Source organism: Amphimedon queenslandica, unplaced genomic scaffold (genome assembly GCF_000090795.2).
Source record: "Amphimedon queenslandica unplaced genomic scaffold, v1.1 AMPQUscaffold_13521, whole genome shotgun sequence".
In the NCBI taxonomy this organism is placed as follows: domain Eukaryota; kingdom Metazoa; phylum Porifera; class Demospongiae; order Haplosclerida; family Niphatidae; genus Amphimedon; species Amphimedon queenslandica.
Genome location: NW_003546243.1, coordinates 727758 through 745066, shown reverse-complemented (window position 1 = coordinate 745066; position 17309 = coordinate 727758). Strand labels below are relative to the sequence as shown.

General features: G+C 38.8%; 4 protein-coding genes across 6 annotated transcripts; 2 read left to right on the top strand and 2 right to left on the bottom strand.

Moving 5' to 3' along the window:
* Positions 1–4: 4 nt before the first annotated feature.
* On the bottom strand, positions 5–9939 carry LOC100635005 (uncharacterized; the record flags this gene model as incomplete). Its single annotated transcript, XM_020004142.1, has 15 exons — positions 9794–9939; positions 9573–9739; positions 9125–9382; positions 8219–8411; positions 7147–8100; positions 6909–7039; positions 6551–6740; positions 6295–6479; positions 5900–6169; positions 5563–5761; positions 4942–5273; positions 4189–4780; positions 3936–4066; positions 262–3273; positions 5–184 (listed from the first exon to the last, which is right to left on the bottom strand). Coding segments are annotated over exons 1-15 (6834 nt in total), but the record flags the coding sequence as incomplete, so codon positions are not given.
* A 119-nt stretch (positions 9940–10058) lies between these two features.
* Positions 10059–14644, top strand: LOC100634878 (neurotrypsin-like). 2 transcript variants are annotated; one of them, XM_003382559.2, is made up of 7 exons: positions 10059–10192; positions 10237–10441; positions 10605–10735; positions 10836–11040; positions 11152–11318; positions 11397–11447; positions 11954–12141. In XM_003382559.2, exons 1-7 carry the CDS (start codon positions 10132–10134, stop codon positions 12067–12069), a joined length of 936 nt encoding a protein of 311 aa, XP_003382607.1. In that variant the 5' UTR covers positions 10059–10131; the 3' UTR covers positions 12070–12141. The 2 variants fall into 2 exon arrangements, with proteins under 2 accessions (XP_003382607.1, XP_019848932.1); XM_019993373.1 differs by lacking the exon at positions 11954–12141 and adding an exon at positions 14486–14644 and having other exon boundaries at positions 10060–10192.
* On the top strand, positions 12169–14267 carry LOC100634756 (neurotrypsin-like). 2 transcript variants are annotated; one of them, XM_019993385.1, is made up of 7 exons: positions 12169–12315; positions 12360–12564; positions 12751–12881; positions 12975–13179; positions 13299–13450; positions 13527–13577; positions 14118–14267. In XM_019993385.1, exons 1-7 carry the CDS (start codon positions 12255–12257, stop codon positions 14231–14233), a joined length of 921 nt encoding a protein of 306 aa, XP_019848944.1. In that variant the 5' UTR covers positions 12169–12254; the 3' UTR covers positions 14234–14267. The 2 variants fall into 2 exon arrangements, with proteins under 2 accessions (XP_019848944.1, XP_019848939.1); XM_019993380.1 differs by lacking the exon at positions 14118–14267 and adding an exon at positions 13789–14003.
* Positions 14645–14734: 90 nt separating the features above from the next.
* LOC100634629 (polyubiquitin-like) lies at positions 14735–17308 on the bottom strand. Its single transcript, XM_003382557.2, has 2 exons — positions 15178–17308; positions 14735–15130 (listed from the first exon to the last, which is right to left on the bottom strand). Exons 1-2 carry the CDS (start codon positions 17249–17251, stop codon positions 14751–14753), a joined length of 2454 nt encoding a protein of 817 aa, XP_003382605.1. The 5' UTR covers positions 17252–17308; the 3' UTR covers positions 14735–14750.
* Position 17309: the final 1 nt, after the last annotated feature.

The following is a 17309-nucleotide window of genomic DNA, read 5'->3' as shown; positions in this document are numbered from 1 at the left end:
TGGAGTCGTAGATCCAGAGGTTGCACTTGGCACGTGTTATTGCAGTGTATAAGTATTTGAATTCCGAGTTGAGAGACTTGTGGAATCTCTCGTTGAAATTGAGTGGGCGTGGTTTGGTCTTGGAGTCTGAAGGGGGCGCAGTCTTGTCAGCATAGGTCGATACTACCCTCCACTCTTTAGTGATCTGAAATATAATAATAATAATAATAATAATAATAATAATAATAATAATAATAATAATAATAATAATAATACACTTACAGATGAATCAGTGAAAAAGTTGTAGAGTAATACATCATCAAATTCAAGTCCTTTAGACTCAAAGACAGTAAGTACAACAGCACCTTTCAACACGTCCGGCAAAGACTTCTTAGCCTCTTCATTCTGTACAATAATAACCTGATGAGCACCAAACTCAATACATGATGAGGCCCTCTTATTGCTCCTTAGCAACACAGCAAGATCAGTCACATGACAGGACTGGATGAAGACAGGGAGGGGTCCAGGGAACATGCCTCTGTCCTCTGGTAGTCGGTCGAACGAACTCGGGAAATACTCCTTGAGTAGTTCAATGACACTTGTGGCTAGCCTCAGGATACCAGAATGGGAACGGAAATTGATTAATAATTCGTGTACACGTGGGACTGAGATACGCATTGGAGAGGGTAAGGCCGCAGACTGAGTCTTTGCAAGATGGAAGAGAGACCTGAGGTCTCTGAAACGAAATGAGATACCTTTCATGATACTCTGGGCTGTGTCACCGGTCAGAAAGAGCCCATTAGGCTCCTGAGAGAGACGGAGAATAAGAGCTAGTTCCGACTGAGTGAAATCCTGTACCTCGTCAATAAAGAAATGATGTATGGACCAGGGAAGCTCTGGCGATTCCAACTTGACTAGTCTCTGATAGATATTATTGATAAGGTCGTTCTCATCGAATAGATTGAGACTCCTCTTACGATGAACGTAGTCACGATAATGCTCAAAGAGACTGTATATCTCTGTCCTGTTTCCACTGAAATTAGTCGCCATTTTACGACCGATCGATTCATACTCCCAGGGGGAGAGACAACCCGAGGGTTTGCTAACGGCTAATAGAGAGCCTTTGATAAAGGACTTTATCTCTATCCATACAAGCAGGGGGTCGATACTCTTGTCGCTACAATGAGAGCATATCTTGGGCCATATCTCGTTCACAAAATAACACGATGTGACCTCTCTCCACACAGGAACCTGCTTTATACCAACAACCCTAGCTAGCTCATCCTCTTCATTCGTCTCTTCTTCTTCACCATCACTCACGTCAAGGTCCAGTAGAGTGCCCAGGTCTTCAGTCTCATAGTCGGAGCTACAGATCTTCACTGCCAGAGACCCGTCTCTGTTACGAGGGAAGAAGGTCTTGCCCCCAAGGGAGTTATCAAGGAGGAGTAGGAATTGCCTTGAGGTAAGGAAGAGTGGAAAAGCTTTAGAGTTGATGTCTTTCAGAGAGAGAGGGCAGGGAAGAGCCTCGTATTCTAAATGCTGTGAGTAAGTGTCGTAGGACGCTACCATGTCATAAAACCTCTTCTTCATTTGCGAACACAAAACGTAGTTCTTAGTAAGGAACACCTGATGCAAATGCTCAAATTTGACGACTTCATCTTCACCTTCACCTCCCTCATCCTCTTCCTCATTGATATAAACCACACCCTCTCCGTCTCCACCCATACCCTCGTCTTCAGCTCCTACAATATCTCTCAGTTCAATGGAGGACTGGCCCATCAAAGGGAGTGGTCTGTGCGGATAGCAAGGATCACCCTCATTAGCAAAAACCTGTTCCCAGTACTTGTTGAACTGGTTCCACAGCCGATACAAACAGCACGTGGTCTTACCCGTTCCACTCCTCCCTAGCAACAGGATAGCCTCCCCGTTGCTAGGGAGATGAATAATGTCATGTTCCTTTGGCCACTCCTTAAAAGGAAAGTCCCTGCGGGGGCGGTACCCGTTAATAACGCTCTGGACAACAGACGAGGTCAGCGAATAAAAAGTGACAACATTATACTCATCCTCTTTCACTCTGGCGGGTGGGATGTACGTTACCATGGCAACAGAGTCGTCATGGGCGGGATTATGGTCTTTAAAGATAAGGAAGTGACGCGGTAAATGAGAATGAGGGGAACGTCCCCCGTCCTCCTCCGAGGGTAACAAGGGGAAGCAGAGGTGAGACTGAAGGCCTCTCTGGTGGGATCGCTCTATTTGCTGCAGACACGTGAGGTGCTCTTTATTTGGAATAACATCCCATACACGGATGACCTCCGAGTAAACATGGCTCGAATCTTCTCTTTCTGTCTTGTCCGTGCAACGCGACGAGAACTGAATGGCTTTTTCCCACATTATACAGGATAAACCGGTCAGACTGGTTTTATACAACTGGGCGGAGCATGAGAGAGTCTTGCCGTCACTCAGACACCCTCTGGCGAGCTCTTGCAGTCGACTTATCACGGAGATTTTTAAAACCTTAGAATAGGCTGGGTCTTTTAAAAAGAGGAGGACTCTATCTGTGACCTCAACTTCCCACGGGAGGTTATCAAAATCAATTTTAAAAACCTCATCCGCTGCTACTCCATTGCTTAGACTGAGCTTATCTTCTTGTGTGATATAGTCAGACTCCACGACGATGGCATCAGTACCACTGAATGAAGACTCGTGTTGATCAACAGCAGCGTCTTCCGAAGGGTCAGTCAGATCTATCTGTAATGTGAAATACTCGCTTCCTTTCTCGTTCAGGACAGAAAGAAGCGTCTTTAGACTAGGACAAGATGGCTGAGTCTCTGAAGCCTCAGTGGCCGATACTGGTACATGTACATGTACTTTCTCTTCCGGAGTGACCGGTGAGTCTCTCCCATTATCCACTGTACCATTGTCCACTGTACCGTTAACCAGTGGAACACTCTTGTTATCGTGTGTGGTCTTATCACTGCTACTAGCAGCATTACCTCCTTTGTTCTTCTTCTTTTTCTTATTCTTACGACCTTTACCACCTTCACTCTGTGGGGGTGGTGGATTACTGCTACTAATAGCTTCATTCACAACATTTTCATTCATGTTAGGAGCACTTTCAGCAGCTCCAGTTTCTGGTGCCTCTGGTGTAGGTGTATGGCGGCCGGTTAATACAGCAGCTCTGTGAAGGTAGGTCAATCTTTTATCGCCTTCTTTCTTCCCGTATTCTTGAGCTGCTTTTCCCCACCTGTCCTTAATCTGTGGGTCGATCGGATAGTCACACAAATACTGACAAATCTAAAAAAGGAAAGAAAGAAAATACAATGTACACATGTACATGTATACCGTAATTTGCCTTTTTTTCGTTGTGGAAATATTTTCGTATGGTCCTAAAATGACGAAAATATTTCAATCGAAAATTTTTGAGCAACCAAAATTTATGACCTAATTCATCAAAGAAAGACTAAGGTACGGCCTGATAAGTAGGTATCTTCTTGCAGCTTCAACCTTGCTCTATCCACTGGTGCTTGCTGTACTTCAATCAGTTGCTTCACTACTGAGTTATAAAATAAAACGGTCCACCATGTGACAAAAGTAGCCATTTAATGTTTCCGTTTATTATCCGTAAATTGGTCATTGCTGCATCTCCAGTACTATCCGTATACTAGTAATGTCGGGGGGAACAGCCAGGTCAAGAACCTCTTATCTCAAGAATTATAAACACTACTATAGCGGCCTTGTTACCAGTAGGTAAAGGACAAGGTATATGCAAGAGAAGCTAAATTTTCAGACTGTAAAAATTTTCGTACACTATGAGAAGACGAAAATATTTCCACTTGAATTTTTCTGAAACGAAAAATTTTTGTACGAAAAAAAGGCAAATTACGGTATCATGAAACATTTCTGTATATTGCAAATGACTAATAGTTTAATAGCATATCAATAGCTTATTAATTTACTTTGATGGATTTCTCATTGTGTTTGGATCTCATTACATAATGGAGAGGAGTCTGTGTGTTCCTATCAATCAGTTTAACTTGACCATCAAATGCATACCTTGTACACACAGTATGAACTAAATCAACATGTCCTAGAGGAGAGAAAAATGTAAACAAAAACCACAAAAAAAACCCAAAAAATAATATATTAATTAGCACATACACAAGTACATGTACATAAACCAAATACAAGTACATGTACTACTAGACTGACCTGTTTCTAAAGCGAGTTTAGTGGCAGCATGAACAGGACTGAGAGGCTCGCTGTAAGCCTGAGGCAGGCCGCTGATATTAGCACCAAGCCTGATGAGGGAGTCAGCAAGCTGTGCCTGCTGTAGCTGAGATGGGAGCTTAGACCCCAAGAGGACACTGAGAGCTTTAGAAGCAGAAGAGGTGACAGGGAGGTCAGAGGGAGGAGTGATTGAGTAAAGCTCCTTGAGTATTTCTGTATGATGGAGGAGCAGGCTTGAAGTGATAATGGCCGAGAGGTCTATTTCTTGGATGAGGACAGGACCAGATTGTAGCAATACATCAATGCTCTCTTTAGTACCCCCAGACTGAAGGACACTACAAAATAACTTAGTGCGACTCTCCGGCTTGCAGGCGTTTGACACGTATTTGGAGAGGACAGAGTCAAGTTTGAAAAAGTCGGAATGTTCCAGAATGCTCTCCGAAGGGGGTGTGGCCCCATTTTTAACGAGGGTCGAGATGAACGGGATCTTTTTCGTACTGAGTATCTGAACACAAATTGAAGTGAGCGAGGATTGTATGTCATCTCTGTCTTTCATGAAGGAGTCCAGTAGAAGCTTGAGAGAGAAAAATGAGACATAAAGCACAGCTAACATAAAATGTACATGTACAAAAAACATACACATGTACATGTATACTAAATCTACTGTACATGTAATCTACAAAAACAATTCTATAAATCATGTTTTAAAAAATAAACACTACAGTGTATATGTACCTTTAAAAGCTGTCCCTGGCTCTTCTTAAGTACACGTATCAGAGCCACAATATCATCCTGAGTCACTGTACAACCTTTCATTAGTAGCGCCCTATACAAGTCAATCTGTACATTAGGCAGGACATGAACTAAAGGAACTGAGGAGCAGGAGCAGGGATAAGACTGAGCTAGGCCGGCATTAGGTATATGAGAGGTTTTTAAGAGAAGATAGTCCAGGTAGAGGGAGAGTTCTTTGCTTTGTTTCTCTCTGTTCTTGACGAGGAGCTCAACCACTTTAGTGAGGAGCTGAGACTTATCGCAGTCATGAATGGACGGAAGGAACTTAGTGTGATCTGTAACATAATGAAAAATACATAAAAAATCCAAATTTGATCAGGATGGGCTCAAACTTTCTATACAACATAAGAACATGTATATGCATCAGATAAAATTATAAAAGTGGAGAATTTCTCTCCTTTTCATTTTTGGTGAAATTTGGCCAAACACCCTGTACTATAGTACAGGGACTTTGGCCCAATTTTTAAGCAACTTGACAATCCACTGACAAGAATGCCAAAATCCTGCAAGAAACCAAGGGCTACGCTGTACAAGTACATCCTTTCTCCCTCCCCCTCCACTTACCTACGTCCAGTGCTATTACCATACACTCATAAAACATGTCTGCCCTTTTACTGGTCTCATTTGTGGCAGTAGAGTACTTGTACGCCCGAGCATAGTCCTTTACCGCTAGACAGTAACACTCAAAATTGTAATCCCGTCTCGTTTGATGTGTCCTCTCTTTCGCTATATACTTGTAAGCTTCAGCCCGTCTATAATATGCCTAAAAAAGTATAATGATGGGCGTGGTTAATTAGGCCATGGTGGGCGTGATTAATCAATTCAAGTGAGAAAAAAAATTTTTTAATTACAAAAAAATATTACCACTATATAGATGTTAATTAAGGGGTGTGGTTCATACCTTGTAGTAGGTGGGGTCGATATCTATTGCATCGTTACAGCACTCAACGGAAGCTTCAGGAACGGAGCTCCTGTGGTATCCTAGTGCCATGTTACAGACGAGGACTTTTATGTCGTCTTTGACTGCCGATAGTTTACGAGGATGATTGACACATATCCAGTCGTACGTCATGTGACTCTTCCCGTACATTTGCAGAGCCTCGGAATATTTCTTGTCTCCAAAGAGACTGTTACCACGCTCCTTCTGTTCCCTTGCTATGGCAAGAGCTTTCTAGTGTAAGAAAAAAGAGGCAAATATCAACGTAATAATAGCTACATGTACATGTACGTGTACATGTACATGTACATTTATAAAAAGTGATACACATTTTATGGTATAGGTACATGTATAGGTACCTCATAAGAGGTTGATGGTGGAAATAAACTCATGTCACAGCTCCACGGTGGCCTGCCCGACTTGGCCATTTTGAGGTACCTCATTTCCCACTTCTTCCTCCCTCCTCTCCGACCACTGCCTGTCTCCTCGTCGGATGAGATGTCCTCGTCGTCAAAATTATACTCTTTATACCTCCAAGGTAAACCTGTGAACAACAACAACAACAATAAAAATTTAAAAAATGCCCTTAATTAATTATAATGCATGCTATCTCACCTCCTTTGTCTCCAGTCACTGCTCCTCCTCCTTCTTTATCTTTGAGCTCCTTTACTTTAGCCGGTGGTCTTACAGAGACGAGTGCTCTTCTCTTCTCATCCAGCTGTGGTCTCGTGTAATCCTCCGCCCTCTTCCCCTGATCGTCCTTGATGCTCTTGTCAATGTTATACTTCACAAGGACTTCCAAAATCTGCACAAATAAATAATAAATAAATTACTGCAAAAATAAATTAAATTATAAGCAGTAATGTGCATATATTCTGAGGTTAATTGATATTAATGATGTTATAAATTTTAATTTAGATTGCTTGCTACATTCACTAAAGTACTAAGTACAGGCATATTTTCATGCTCATACCTCAAGACTGAGTAGAGTTGGTTCAGTGATCATTACAATGTGGAGTGGAGTCCTGTTGTGCTTGTCCACTATCCTACCATTAGAAGGGAAGTCAAACCTCTCACAGACTAAATGGAGGAGCTTCATGATCTCTTTAAAAGAGAGAGAGAGGGGGGAGAGAGAGAGGGGGAGAGAGAGAGGGGGGGAGAGAGAGAGGGAGGGAGGGTAAAGAAGGAAGCAATCAATTATCAAGCTTTACTTGTTTCTAAAACCAGTTTGGTAGCCACATGTACAGGGCTCATGGGGTCAGGGAAGGCCCCAGTGAGGTTAATAACAGAAGCACCTCTCTCAATTAGGATCACCACTAGCAGGACCTGGGTCTCACGACTCAGTGGAACTGGAGTCTCCCGATTCAATGTGTTACCCTGGAATATGGCAACCATAGGCGAGGTACTCCCGACCATCCCGTTCGGACATGCCCCTGTATCAAGAAACCTATTGAGGTACTTCATTTCCTCGTTCATTAGAGGAGAGCATATAAAGGTACTGATGTCAATGTAGCAAGAATGCAAGGGGCCGGTATCGAGTATCTCATGAAACAGCTGTAGGTTTGACATGGCGAGACTCTTGGCGGCAAACTCCGCCCGAACGTCTGGACTACAAGCATTGGCAATCTTTATAATGTCCTCGTTTTGGGATGAGTTGAACTCCATTAGCATTTCAAAGGCAAGTGCAGACGAGAGACGTGTCGGAGTCACTCCCTTTGAGATCAAGTAAGTAGCAAAGGTTCGGTTCTTTGAGAGGAGGGACCGATCGAGTAAATGAGAGAATGCCGACTCACAGCTTGTGGTGGACTGAGCTTCACATATTGAGACAAGACGTTGGAACAAGGACAGCTCTGATTCTTGTAGAGCCGAGACTAACTGCACAACGTCAGTCTGCTTGACTTGGAGGTTACACTGTACTAGCATGTCCAATATTGGCTCAGTTAATACACCACGAGTATACACGAGACACACAGAGAGAGAGGAGACATCGCAAGGATACTTAAACGCTAGGCCACTCTTTTCTATACTCGGAGAGGGGAAGAAGAGGAATTGAAGCGCTTTCTCAATCTTCTCTTTCGAGTAGTTGTTGAGTAGGTAGAGAATGAGAGGGCCACAGAACGAGTCTTTGTCAAACTCGTGGAAATCAGGAAGGTTTTCAGTTAAATCTGAAAAATAAAAGGAAAGGAGGAACAAATAAATGCAAAAATGACAATAAAATGAATATTCGCATATGTATTTCTAGTTTTTTAAGCATAAAAATTTAAATTTTGTACCAATCCTTACTCAAATTAATTGCTATTATCATTGCATCACAGAACTGCTGGACTCTAGCTCCTTTATCACTCTCCATTGTCATCGTGTAGTAACATTTACAGAAATCCCCCAAGGCCTCCTCGTAAAGCTTAGTGACGTCTTTACCTTCAGAAGAACCAACGTCAGCAAGACCTAGAGAGGCCTCGGCACGTCTGTAAAAACCCTGCAAGAGGCAAAGGAGAGAAGAGATAGAAGAGATGCATAAATTGAGGGAACTATGCACTCTGTATGTACATGTACATGTACATGGTATTTCATCAAAAATGAAAAGGAGAGTAGTCTTCATTTTTATAATTTTTTTCTGATGCATATACATGTTCTTATGTTGTTTTTAAAGTTTGAGCTGATTCCAATCAAATGTGGATTTTTTTATGAATTTTTAAAGTTGCTCTAAAATCAGGCCAAAGTCCCTGTACTATAGTACAGGGTCATCGGCCAAATTTTGCCAAAAATGAAAAGGAGAAAATTCTTCATTTTATAATTTTTTTCTGATACAAATACATGTTCTTATGCTATATATAAAGTTTGAGCTGATTCCGATCAAATTTGGATTTTTTATGAATTTTTAAAGTTGCTCCAAAATCAGGTCAAAGTCCCTGTACTATAGTACAGGGTCATCAGCAAAATTTTGCCAAAAATGAAAAGGAGAGAATTCTTCATTTTTATAATTTTTTCTGATACATATACATGTTCTTATGCTATATATAAAGTTTGAGCTGATTCCGATTCAATTTAGATTTTTTACAAATTTTTAAAGTAGCTCAATAATTTGGCCAACTAATAACTATCATATACATGTATGTAATAGCAATAACACTAAGACTATTACGATAAAAATAATACTAACAATAACACCATTATACAGATGTACTGTACCTTGATCTCTTTATTATCCAATTCTATACAAGTGTTAGCAGAGGCCAGGGCTTTCTCATAGTCTTTCATTTTATAATAGCAAGCAGAAAGACTGTTATGAAGTAACAGAACCTCGTGTGCAACATACGGAAATATCTTCAACACAAACTGAAACAGCTGGACACTATAGTTGTATTTAGTGGCGGCCAACTTGTAATCGCCTTCTTTAAAAGCCTGGTGGCCCGTCTCTTTCATTCTATACCCAGTACTGACAGCAAGCTGGAGAGAGATAAAACGATAATTAAAATATTAAAATAACACACTCATTAACACACTTGTATGTCATCACATGTTTATTTACTATCTTAAAGAGAGCGTGGCATACACAATAACAGGGTGGGGCTAATTACAGAAAACCCTTCATAATACTCTTAAAACCCATTATTAATTTATTTATTTATTTATTTACGTCAGGGTCTTGTGGGTAGATCCCAGGCATCATAAAAGGGCAGGCAGCTCTAGCAAACTCTGAGAAGACAGGATCACCGATCAGCTCCTTATCGATGGCGTACGGAGCAACCATCCTCTCACGGCCTTCTCTACCAGGAAAGAACCCACCAACAATGAAAGCCAACTCTTTGATGGAAATAAGTAAGAAGTTGTATCATGCATAACTCAGTATATTACTACCTTTCTTTCCACTTCCATTGGTACTGTTGGCTCCAGACATGGCCCTCTCATAGAGTAAGGCACTTGTGAGCTAAAAAATATACAAATACACCCAAAGACTTGTGCTTCAGAAGGGAACGTGCCTCCTTCTACTGTTCACCACCTGAAAAAATAATAACTGGATGGGTGGGGTTCAGTATCACATGATTTTTTAAACACATCACGTGATGTTAATCTATTGGGTGTGGTAGAAGGTGTGGCTTAATGTTGGGTGGGGCTAGGAAGCAAGCTTGCAAATTATTTTCATTTTTGTGCCCTTTTACAGTTGTAGAAACTGCTTGCAGCCAGTCTACACCAAAATGAGTCGATTAAAAGCTCTCTCTCTTTTCTCTCTCCTCCTCTCTCTTTCAGCAGTTACAGGTAAGAGCATTCTAATAATAAACACCAGTTTTATTGTCTTTTAGTGCTAGGCCAGTCTAATGGTGAGGTTCGTCTAGCAGTTAACGGGTTAGCAACAGGTTCATATACCTCTGGTCGTGTCCAGGTATACTACAAGGGACAGTGGAGCAACATATGCAATACTGGGTTTGGTAGCTATGAAGCTAACGTGATCTGTCACCAGTTGGGCTATGATTCAGCTGATAACCACTCATTTGCATCAGTTGATTCGTAAGCATTGAATCGAGTTTATGATTCTGATAAATCAGACTATGTCCATTAAAAGCTAATCTGATAATTATTGTATCTTTTTGTTCCAATCCATTAATTGAATTTAATTTGATCTTGAATCCTCAACAAAGGGAAGGTATGTCATTTGCACTTTCCTCTCTAGATATGGTATAGATGATCATCCTACATTACTTGCTAATGTATCCTGTGCTAATAACAATCTGCATATATTCCAATGCTCATATGAAGAGACCTTTAACTGTGATGATCTCAACGACGTATCAGTCGCATGCAGTGAGTACCACACTCATTCATTCATTCATTCATTCATTCATTCATGCTGCATCAATATGGCTTCAAGCAGCAGCTACAAAATAAACTCATTTAATTTTAGGCTCAACACCAGTATGGACCGATCCTCATCAAGAGCACCTACGTATAATACCCAGTAGATACCCTTCAATGGGACGACTGGAGATATACCTGTCAGGTGACTGGGACACTTTATGTGACAATGGGTTCGGAGAGGGAGAGGCTAACACTGCTTGCAGACAACTGGGATATACATATGCACTTGATTATAACCACATCTCAGACATGTTAGTTTAAAGTGTAACAGTGTTTATGAGACGTATAATACGTAATTGATTTTGCCATGTTCTTTTTTTGTATACTTTCTTTTTTACTCTCTTTTCCTCTCTCTTTTTTAGGGAAGGTACTGGTGGAAGAACCACTCAGTACACGTGTTGTTCAAGCAGCACTGATTGCATTGAGTCTTGCTATTGTCAAGACGACGACGACACAGTCGACACTACAAAGAGAAGAAAAAGGATCGATTTAATTTGTACTCATGATGATGATGTTACAATAGAATGTGGTAAATAATTGATTAATTCTATTGCATATTTTCTCCATTTAATGCCAGGTAAAATACTGTTTTTTTTATTTTGATTAGATTTTGATGAAAAGGAGAAAGAAGATGCTGGCACAAGAGATGAATGCGACTGTAAGTTTCTCTAAAACATTAACTATTGCTCTCACGATAAGTACTCTGATTGTAAATTAAAGCGTTTCATAGCACTTTACCAGTGGCTTTTGCTTCTTCTTGCATGTGAGCTCTTGCTCTGAGGTCTAAACTATATTTTATTGAGCTGAATTCTTAGCACAGTTTCATCTTGTTATTCTTATCAATATTTCTTGCATTTTCTATAGTCATGCATCTTGACCAGATCATTCATACTATTGTTGTTTGTTGGACTAATTTTTGAGCAATTGCATTTATTTTTATTATTTACTTGGCATTTCTTTTCTTGGCGGCATCAAATGAAAAATTAATAAATCTGACACATAAAATTCTTTATGTACAAACAAAACTGTTGTTATTTTTTATGTTTTATTATTATTATACCAATAACTATTAATTTTTGCATGACCACTCATTATATTTAATTATAGTATATGTACTCTAGTATTGAAACGTTGTTAGTAATGATATCAATTTTCTTTTATTAGTTACTGCACGTGATCGTGTCGTTGCTATTGTTGCCGGAACAATTGCTGGAATTATTGGACTAATTATTGCTGTTGGTATTGGTATTTTTGTCGTCAAAACATTTTGTCTTAGTTAATCATTTTTTATACCAGCTCTTTGTGTTATTATAATAATAATAATAATTTTTAGCCTGTGATTGTAATAATAATTTTTAGTCTGTGATATAAGGTGTGGCTTGGCATTGGGTGGGGGCTAGGCAATTTATTTCTCTGTGCCCGTAACAGTACAAGCTGCTTGTAGCCGGTGTAGTCTACATCAAAAATGAGTAGATTAAAAGCTCTCCCTCTTTTCTCTCTCCTCCTCTCTCTTTCAGCAGTTACAGGTAAGAGCATTCTAATAATAAACACCAGTTTTATTGTCTTTTAGTGCTAGGCCAGTCTAATGGTGAGGTTCGTCTAGCAGTTAACGGGTTAGCAACAGGTTCATATACCTCTGGTCGTGTCCAGGTATACTACAAGGGACAGTGGAGCAACATATGCAATACTGGGTTTGGTAGCTATGAAGCTAACGTGATCTGTCACCAGTTGGGCTATGATTCAGCTGATAACCACTCATTCGCAGCAGTTGATTCGTAAGCATTAAGTCAAGTAGATATTAATTTATGATTCTGATACAATCAGACAGTGTGCATTAAAGACTAATCTGGTAATTATTGTATCTTTTTCGTTCCAATCCAAGCCATACAACAATTATTATTGAACTTTAATCTTTAAACCTCGACAAAAGGAAGTTATGTCATATGCACTTTCCTCTCTAGATATGGTATAGATGATCATCCTACATTACTTGCTAATGTATCCTGTGCTAATAACAATCTGCATATATTCCAATGCTCATACGAAGAGACCTTTAGCTGTGATGATCGCAACGATGTATCAGTCGCATGCAGTGAGTACCACACTCATTCATTCATTCATTCATTCATGCATGCATCAATATAGTTTAAAGCAACAGCTACAAAATGAACTCATTTAATTTTAGGCTCAACACCAGTATGGACCGATCCCCATCAAGAGCACCTACGTATAATACCCAGTAGATACCCATCAATGGGACGACTGGAGATATACCTGTCAGGTGACTGGGACACTTTATGTGACAATGGGTTTGGAGAGGGAGAGGCTAACACTGCTTGCAGACAACTGGGATATACATACGCACTTAAATATAACCACATCTCAGACATGTTAGTTTAAAGTGTAACAGTGTTTATGAGACGTATTATAACATGTTGGTAATTGATTTTGCCACATTCTTTTCTTTGTATGCTTTCTTTTTTACTCTCTTTCCCTCTCTCTTTCTTAGGGAGGGTGTTCATGGAAGAACCACTCAGTATACATGTTGTTCAAGCAGCACTGACTGCATTGATTCTTGTTATTGTAATGATGATGGTGCAAAGAGAAGAAAAAGGATCGATATAATTTGTTCTCATGATGATGATGTTACAATAGAATGTGGTAAATAATTGATTAATTCTATTGCATGTTTTCTCCATTCAAAACAAGATGAAATACTGTTTTTTATTTTGATTAGATTTTGATGAAAAGGAGAAAGAAGATGCTGGCACAAGAGATGAATGCGACTGTAAGTTTCTCTAAAACATTAACTACTGCTCCCACGATAAGTACTATGACTGTAAATTAAATGGTTTCATAACACTTTACCAGTGGCTTTTGCTTCTTTTTGCATGCAAGCTCTATTGCCCTGAGGTCTAAATTATAATTTCATGGAGCTGAATTCTTAGCACAGAGTTTCATCTTGTTATTCTTATCAATATTTCTTGCATTTTCTATAGTCACGCATCTTGACAAGATCATTGGTACTATTATTGGACCAATTTTTGGAGCAATTGCATTTATTGTTATTATTTTTTTATTACTCCTTTTCTTGCGGCATCGGATGAAAAATGAATAACACTACACACTTAGTTGTATTATGAAACTGAATGAATTATTACTTATAATTTTCCATGTTTTATCTTTCTAATCACTGGTAAAAGTATTGTAGCAATCCCTGCATTAATCAAAGCATCCACTCATTATATTAATCATAGTAGATCTACTACAGATCTATATAAGCACTATAGTATGGAATGCTAGTAATGATATCAATTTTTTCTAATAGTTACTGCACGTGATCGTGTCACTGCTATTGTCCTTGGATCAGTTTTTGGAACTATTGGATTGATTCTTGCTTGTGTTCTTACTGTTACTGTCATCAGAAAATTTTGTCTTGATTAATCATTTATATAATCTCTTTGTGTGATAATTAAAATTTTTAGTCTGTTATAAAATATTTTACCGTAAGTCCTAACATAGCAGAAAATGTCTTTCCAAAAACTACAGCAAATTTAAACAACTTTTGATTAACTCTTGTAATTTCTGTATTGCAATTATACAAGTGTTTATACACTCATAGTACTAGATCTGGGTATAGTGTTACATTACTATAGTTTTAGAATGTTAGTAATGATATCAATTTTCTTTCATTAGTTACTGACCGTGATCGTATCATTGCTATTGTCCTTGGATCAGTTTTTGGAACTATTGGACTAATCATTGTTTGTGTTGCTGCCTGTCTTTTAATCTTTTTTTGTTGTTGTTAATTATCAGTGTGATTTTAATAAATTTTCGTGTTTATTGATCTCTGCATGCACAAAAGTCGCATTTTATTGACTGCTCCAGTGCAAGCAGTCTTTAGCATCAGTAATGTTGTTTACTAATAATGAAAATAATAAAACATTAGCAAAAAAACAGTTCACAAGTATTTTTCTCTAATTTTTGCAGCAAGATCACGTCTTAGAACAACATCTGATTCCAGTACCTCCACAATAGTATTCCAAGTGAAAGGATGATTCCTTATGCTGGTTTGCCAATATTGAAAAACAGCACTATAGCAGGCCATTGGATCAGCATTAAACTGATCTCTGAAAGAATTCAATTGTGAAAAATGAATATCAAGCATTGTGCCAATGTTCCTCCATTGATCAGGAGCTTGAGCAGCAACATCTTTCATAAGATCACTATGTCTGTTAATCCAATGAAGCTGAGGAGGAGGAGGAGGATCAGCAGCAGGAGAAAGATTGGCAACAGGAGGGTGAAAAGATACATCAGAAGGAGGGGTAGGAAGAGTCGTACCTAACAGCAATATATAATTAATGATAATAATAAAACTATAATATTACCTAAACTTAGCTCCAGCATTGCATCATCATCATGTATTTGATAGTCTCCAAGAAACTTGTCATCACTCATTATCGATTGGTTGTAAGTTAATGTCACGTATGACAAATTCAAACCATGTTGAATACAAAGCCTCTTCTTTAAGTCAAAAACTCTTTCGTCTAAAAGTATAGACTCTTCAACAACAGCGCTTTTTGAAGGTATTGATACGTGAACAGTCAATGGAACAAAAAGATCAATGCAGACATTATTTGTTTGAACACCACGGATATAATACTGGTACAACGGTGCTTCATTCCATAAAACATGCTGAATAGATGCATCATAAAGCAATTGTTTAGAGACTGGTATTTCAGTTGATTCTTCGATTAGCCCTTTCAAATCTCCTACTCGAGCTCCCAAGGCCACTTGATAAGTTCTTCTTACGCCTACAGTGAGTGCAACAGTAATGCTAGCAATAGAGTGTTCATTAAGTTGTACTTCAAACTCAAATAGCAATCTATAAAAACCCTTGATTTGCTTAGAGTTATCATATATTGGATGACCATCTAAAAAAAGCAATAGCTGTTCGATTGGTATGTTGGTGAATGCACTAGCTTTCTCTTTAATACTCTTTATAGTTGTGTCTTCTTGAATGTGAGATAAATCATATGATTCTTCTAGAAACTTTAAGTAAATCTTAGTTGGCAGAAGAGATAGGTAGATTGTATGCCCTCTTTTAATTCTGCACTCTGAAATTGTTTGAAGATCATCCAACTCCTTATAAAAAGTAAGCACCTGACGATACGATAAGATTCCTCCTTTATCTTGTATCTTTGATTTAACATTCTTGATAGTATCAGAAGGATTATATACAACAGTAATTGTTTCACCAGTTGGGGTTGCAACATTTATCGTGTTACAATCAGGTTGCGAAGGAAAAATTAAATACAAATGATTTTCCTTGTGAATATTATAATCTAGGAGTGTTTTGTCATTTTCCAATATTCTACCATCAAATGAGAGCATTAGTTGATCACGTGGAACTCCATTTGTACCAATATACAGTATCTTTGCTTTAACATTCTCAACAGTGTCGGAAGGTTCAATTCTATAAGTAAATGATACACCATCAGGAGTTACAACATCAATCTTGTTAAGGTCAAGGCAAAGTTCCAAGTATAAAATGTATCCACTTTGAAGAATGTTGTAATCTGCAAGTGTAAGGTCATCTTCCATTTTCATACCAGAAAATATAAGTGTTTGGTAGTACGGTGAGATTTTAATTTTTTTTTCTATCTGCTCTTTAATACTCATAATAGTGTCTGGAGTTCCAGCTGAAAAATGAAGTACTCCCATACCAAACACATTTACAAGTATTGTCAAGCCGCCACCTCGAAGACGAAGTACTAAATGTAGTACACTTCCATTCTTAATAAAATAATCAGAAATGATACGACAATTTTCTAACTGCTTACCAACATATATGAGTCTCTGTTGATCAGGCGGGATCCCTTCTATATCCTGTATCTTTTCCATAACCTTCTCAACAGTAACAAAAGGCTCAGCTATGAGATTAATTTCTTTACCAGTTAGAGTTTTTACATGAATTAACATGAAACCTCTCTTGACATGAGCCACACGACATAAACGAATTGTATCCTCATTTTTAATATTGTAATTTGAAAGTGTTTTCTCTTCATAAATCAACATTTTATGCCTGCCATTAAAAAGCATAATCTGTTTTTGATCTGTGGGACTTGTTTGCTGTGTGTCTAGTCTATCCACAATCTTTTGTTTGACACTTTCAATAGTATCAGATCTTTTAGCTTGTATAACTAAAGGCTTAGCCCCACTGGTCAAAAAGTTTCTGACAAAGAGGATTATAGTCTCGTCTGATGAATTATCCTTTTCATCTGGTTGGAGTATGGCGGCTACCTGTCTGTCCACTAACCTTCTCGCTCCCTCATGGAGGACCAGGTAAAATAACAATAACCGTGACACTGCCAATAGTGCTGCTGTTACAAATAAGAGTATCTGGATCACAAACAGCAACTCAAAGAATCGAATTATTACCGTCACAATGAAGATAATCATCAGGGAGTCAGCTGTCAAACCCAACGAGGCAGAAAGGACACAGAGAAGTGGGCTGGAC

Excerpts from the sequence above, each read along its gene's own strand:
- LOC100634878 (XM_003382559.2), top strand. The coding sequence starts at position 10,132 with ATGAGTCGATTAAAAGCTCTCTCTCTTTTCTCTCTCCTCCTCTCTCTT. Across the intron at positions 10,193-10,236 it reads CTCTCTTTCAGCAGTTACAG|TGCTAGGCCAGTCTAATGGT; the intron begins GTAAGAGCATTC and ends ATTGTCTTTTAG. Across the intron at positions 11,448-11,953 it reads CACAAGAGATGAATGCGACT|TTACTGCACGTGATCGTGTC; the intron begins GTAAGTTTCTCT and ends TTCTTTTATTAG.
- LOC100634756 (XM_019993380.1), top strand. The coding sequence starts at position 12,255 with ATGAGTAGATTAAAAGCTCTCCCTCTTTTCTCTCTCCTCCTCTCTCTT. Across the intron at positions 12,316-12,359 it reads CTCTCTTTCAGCAGTTACAG|TGCTAGGCCAGTCTAATGGT; the intron begins GTAAGAGCATTC and ends ATTGTCTTTTAG. Across the intron at positions 13,578-13,788 it reads CACAAGAGATGAATGCGACT|TCACGCATCTTGACAAGATC; the intron begins GTAAGTTTCTCT and ends CATTTTCTATAG.
- LOC100634629 (XM_003382557.2), bottom strand. The coding sequence starts at position 17,251 with ATGATTATCTTCATTGTGACGGTAATAATTCGATTCTTTGAGTTGCTG. Across the intron at positions 15,131-15,177 it reads AATGCTGGAGCTAAGTTTAG|GTACGACTCTTCCTACCCCT; the intron begins GTAATATTATAG and ends TATTGCTGTTAG.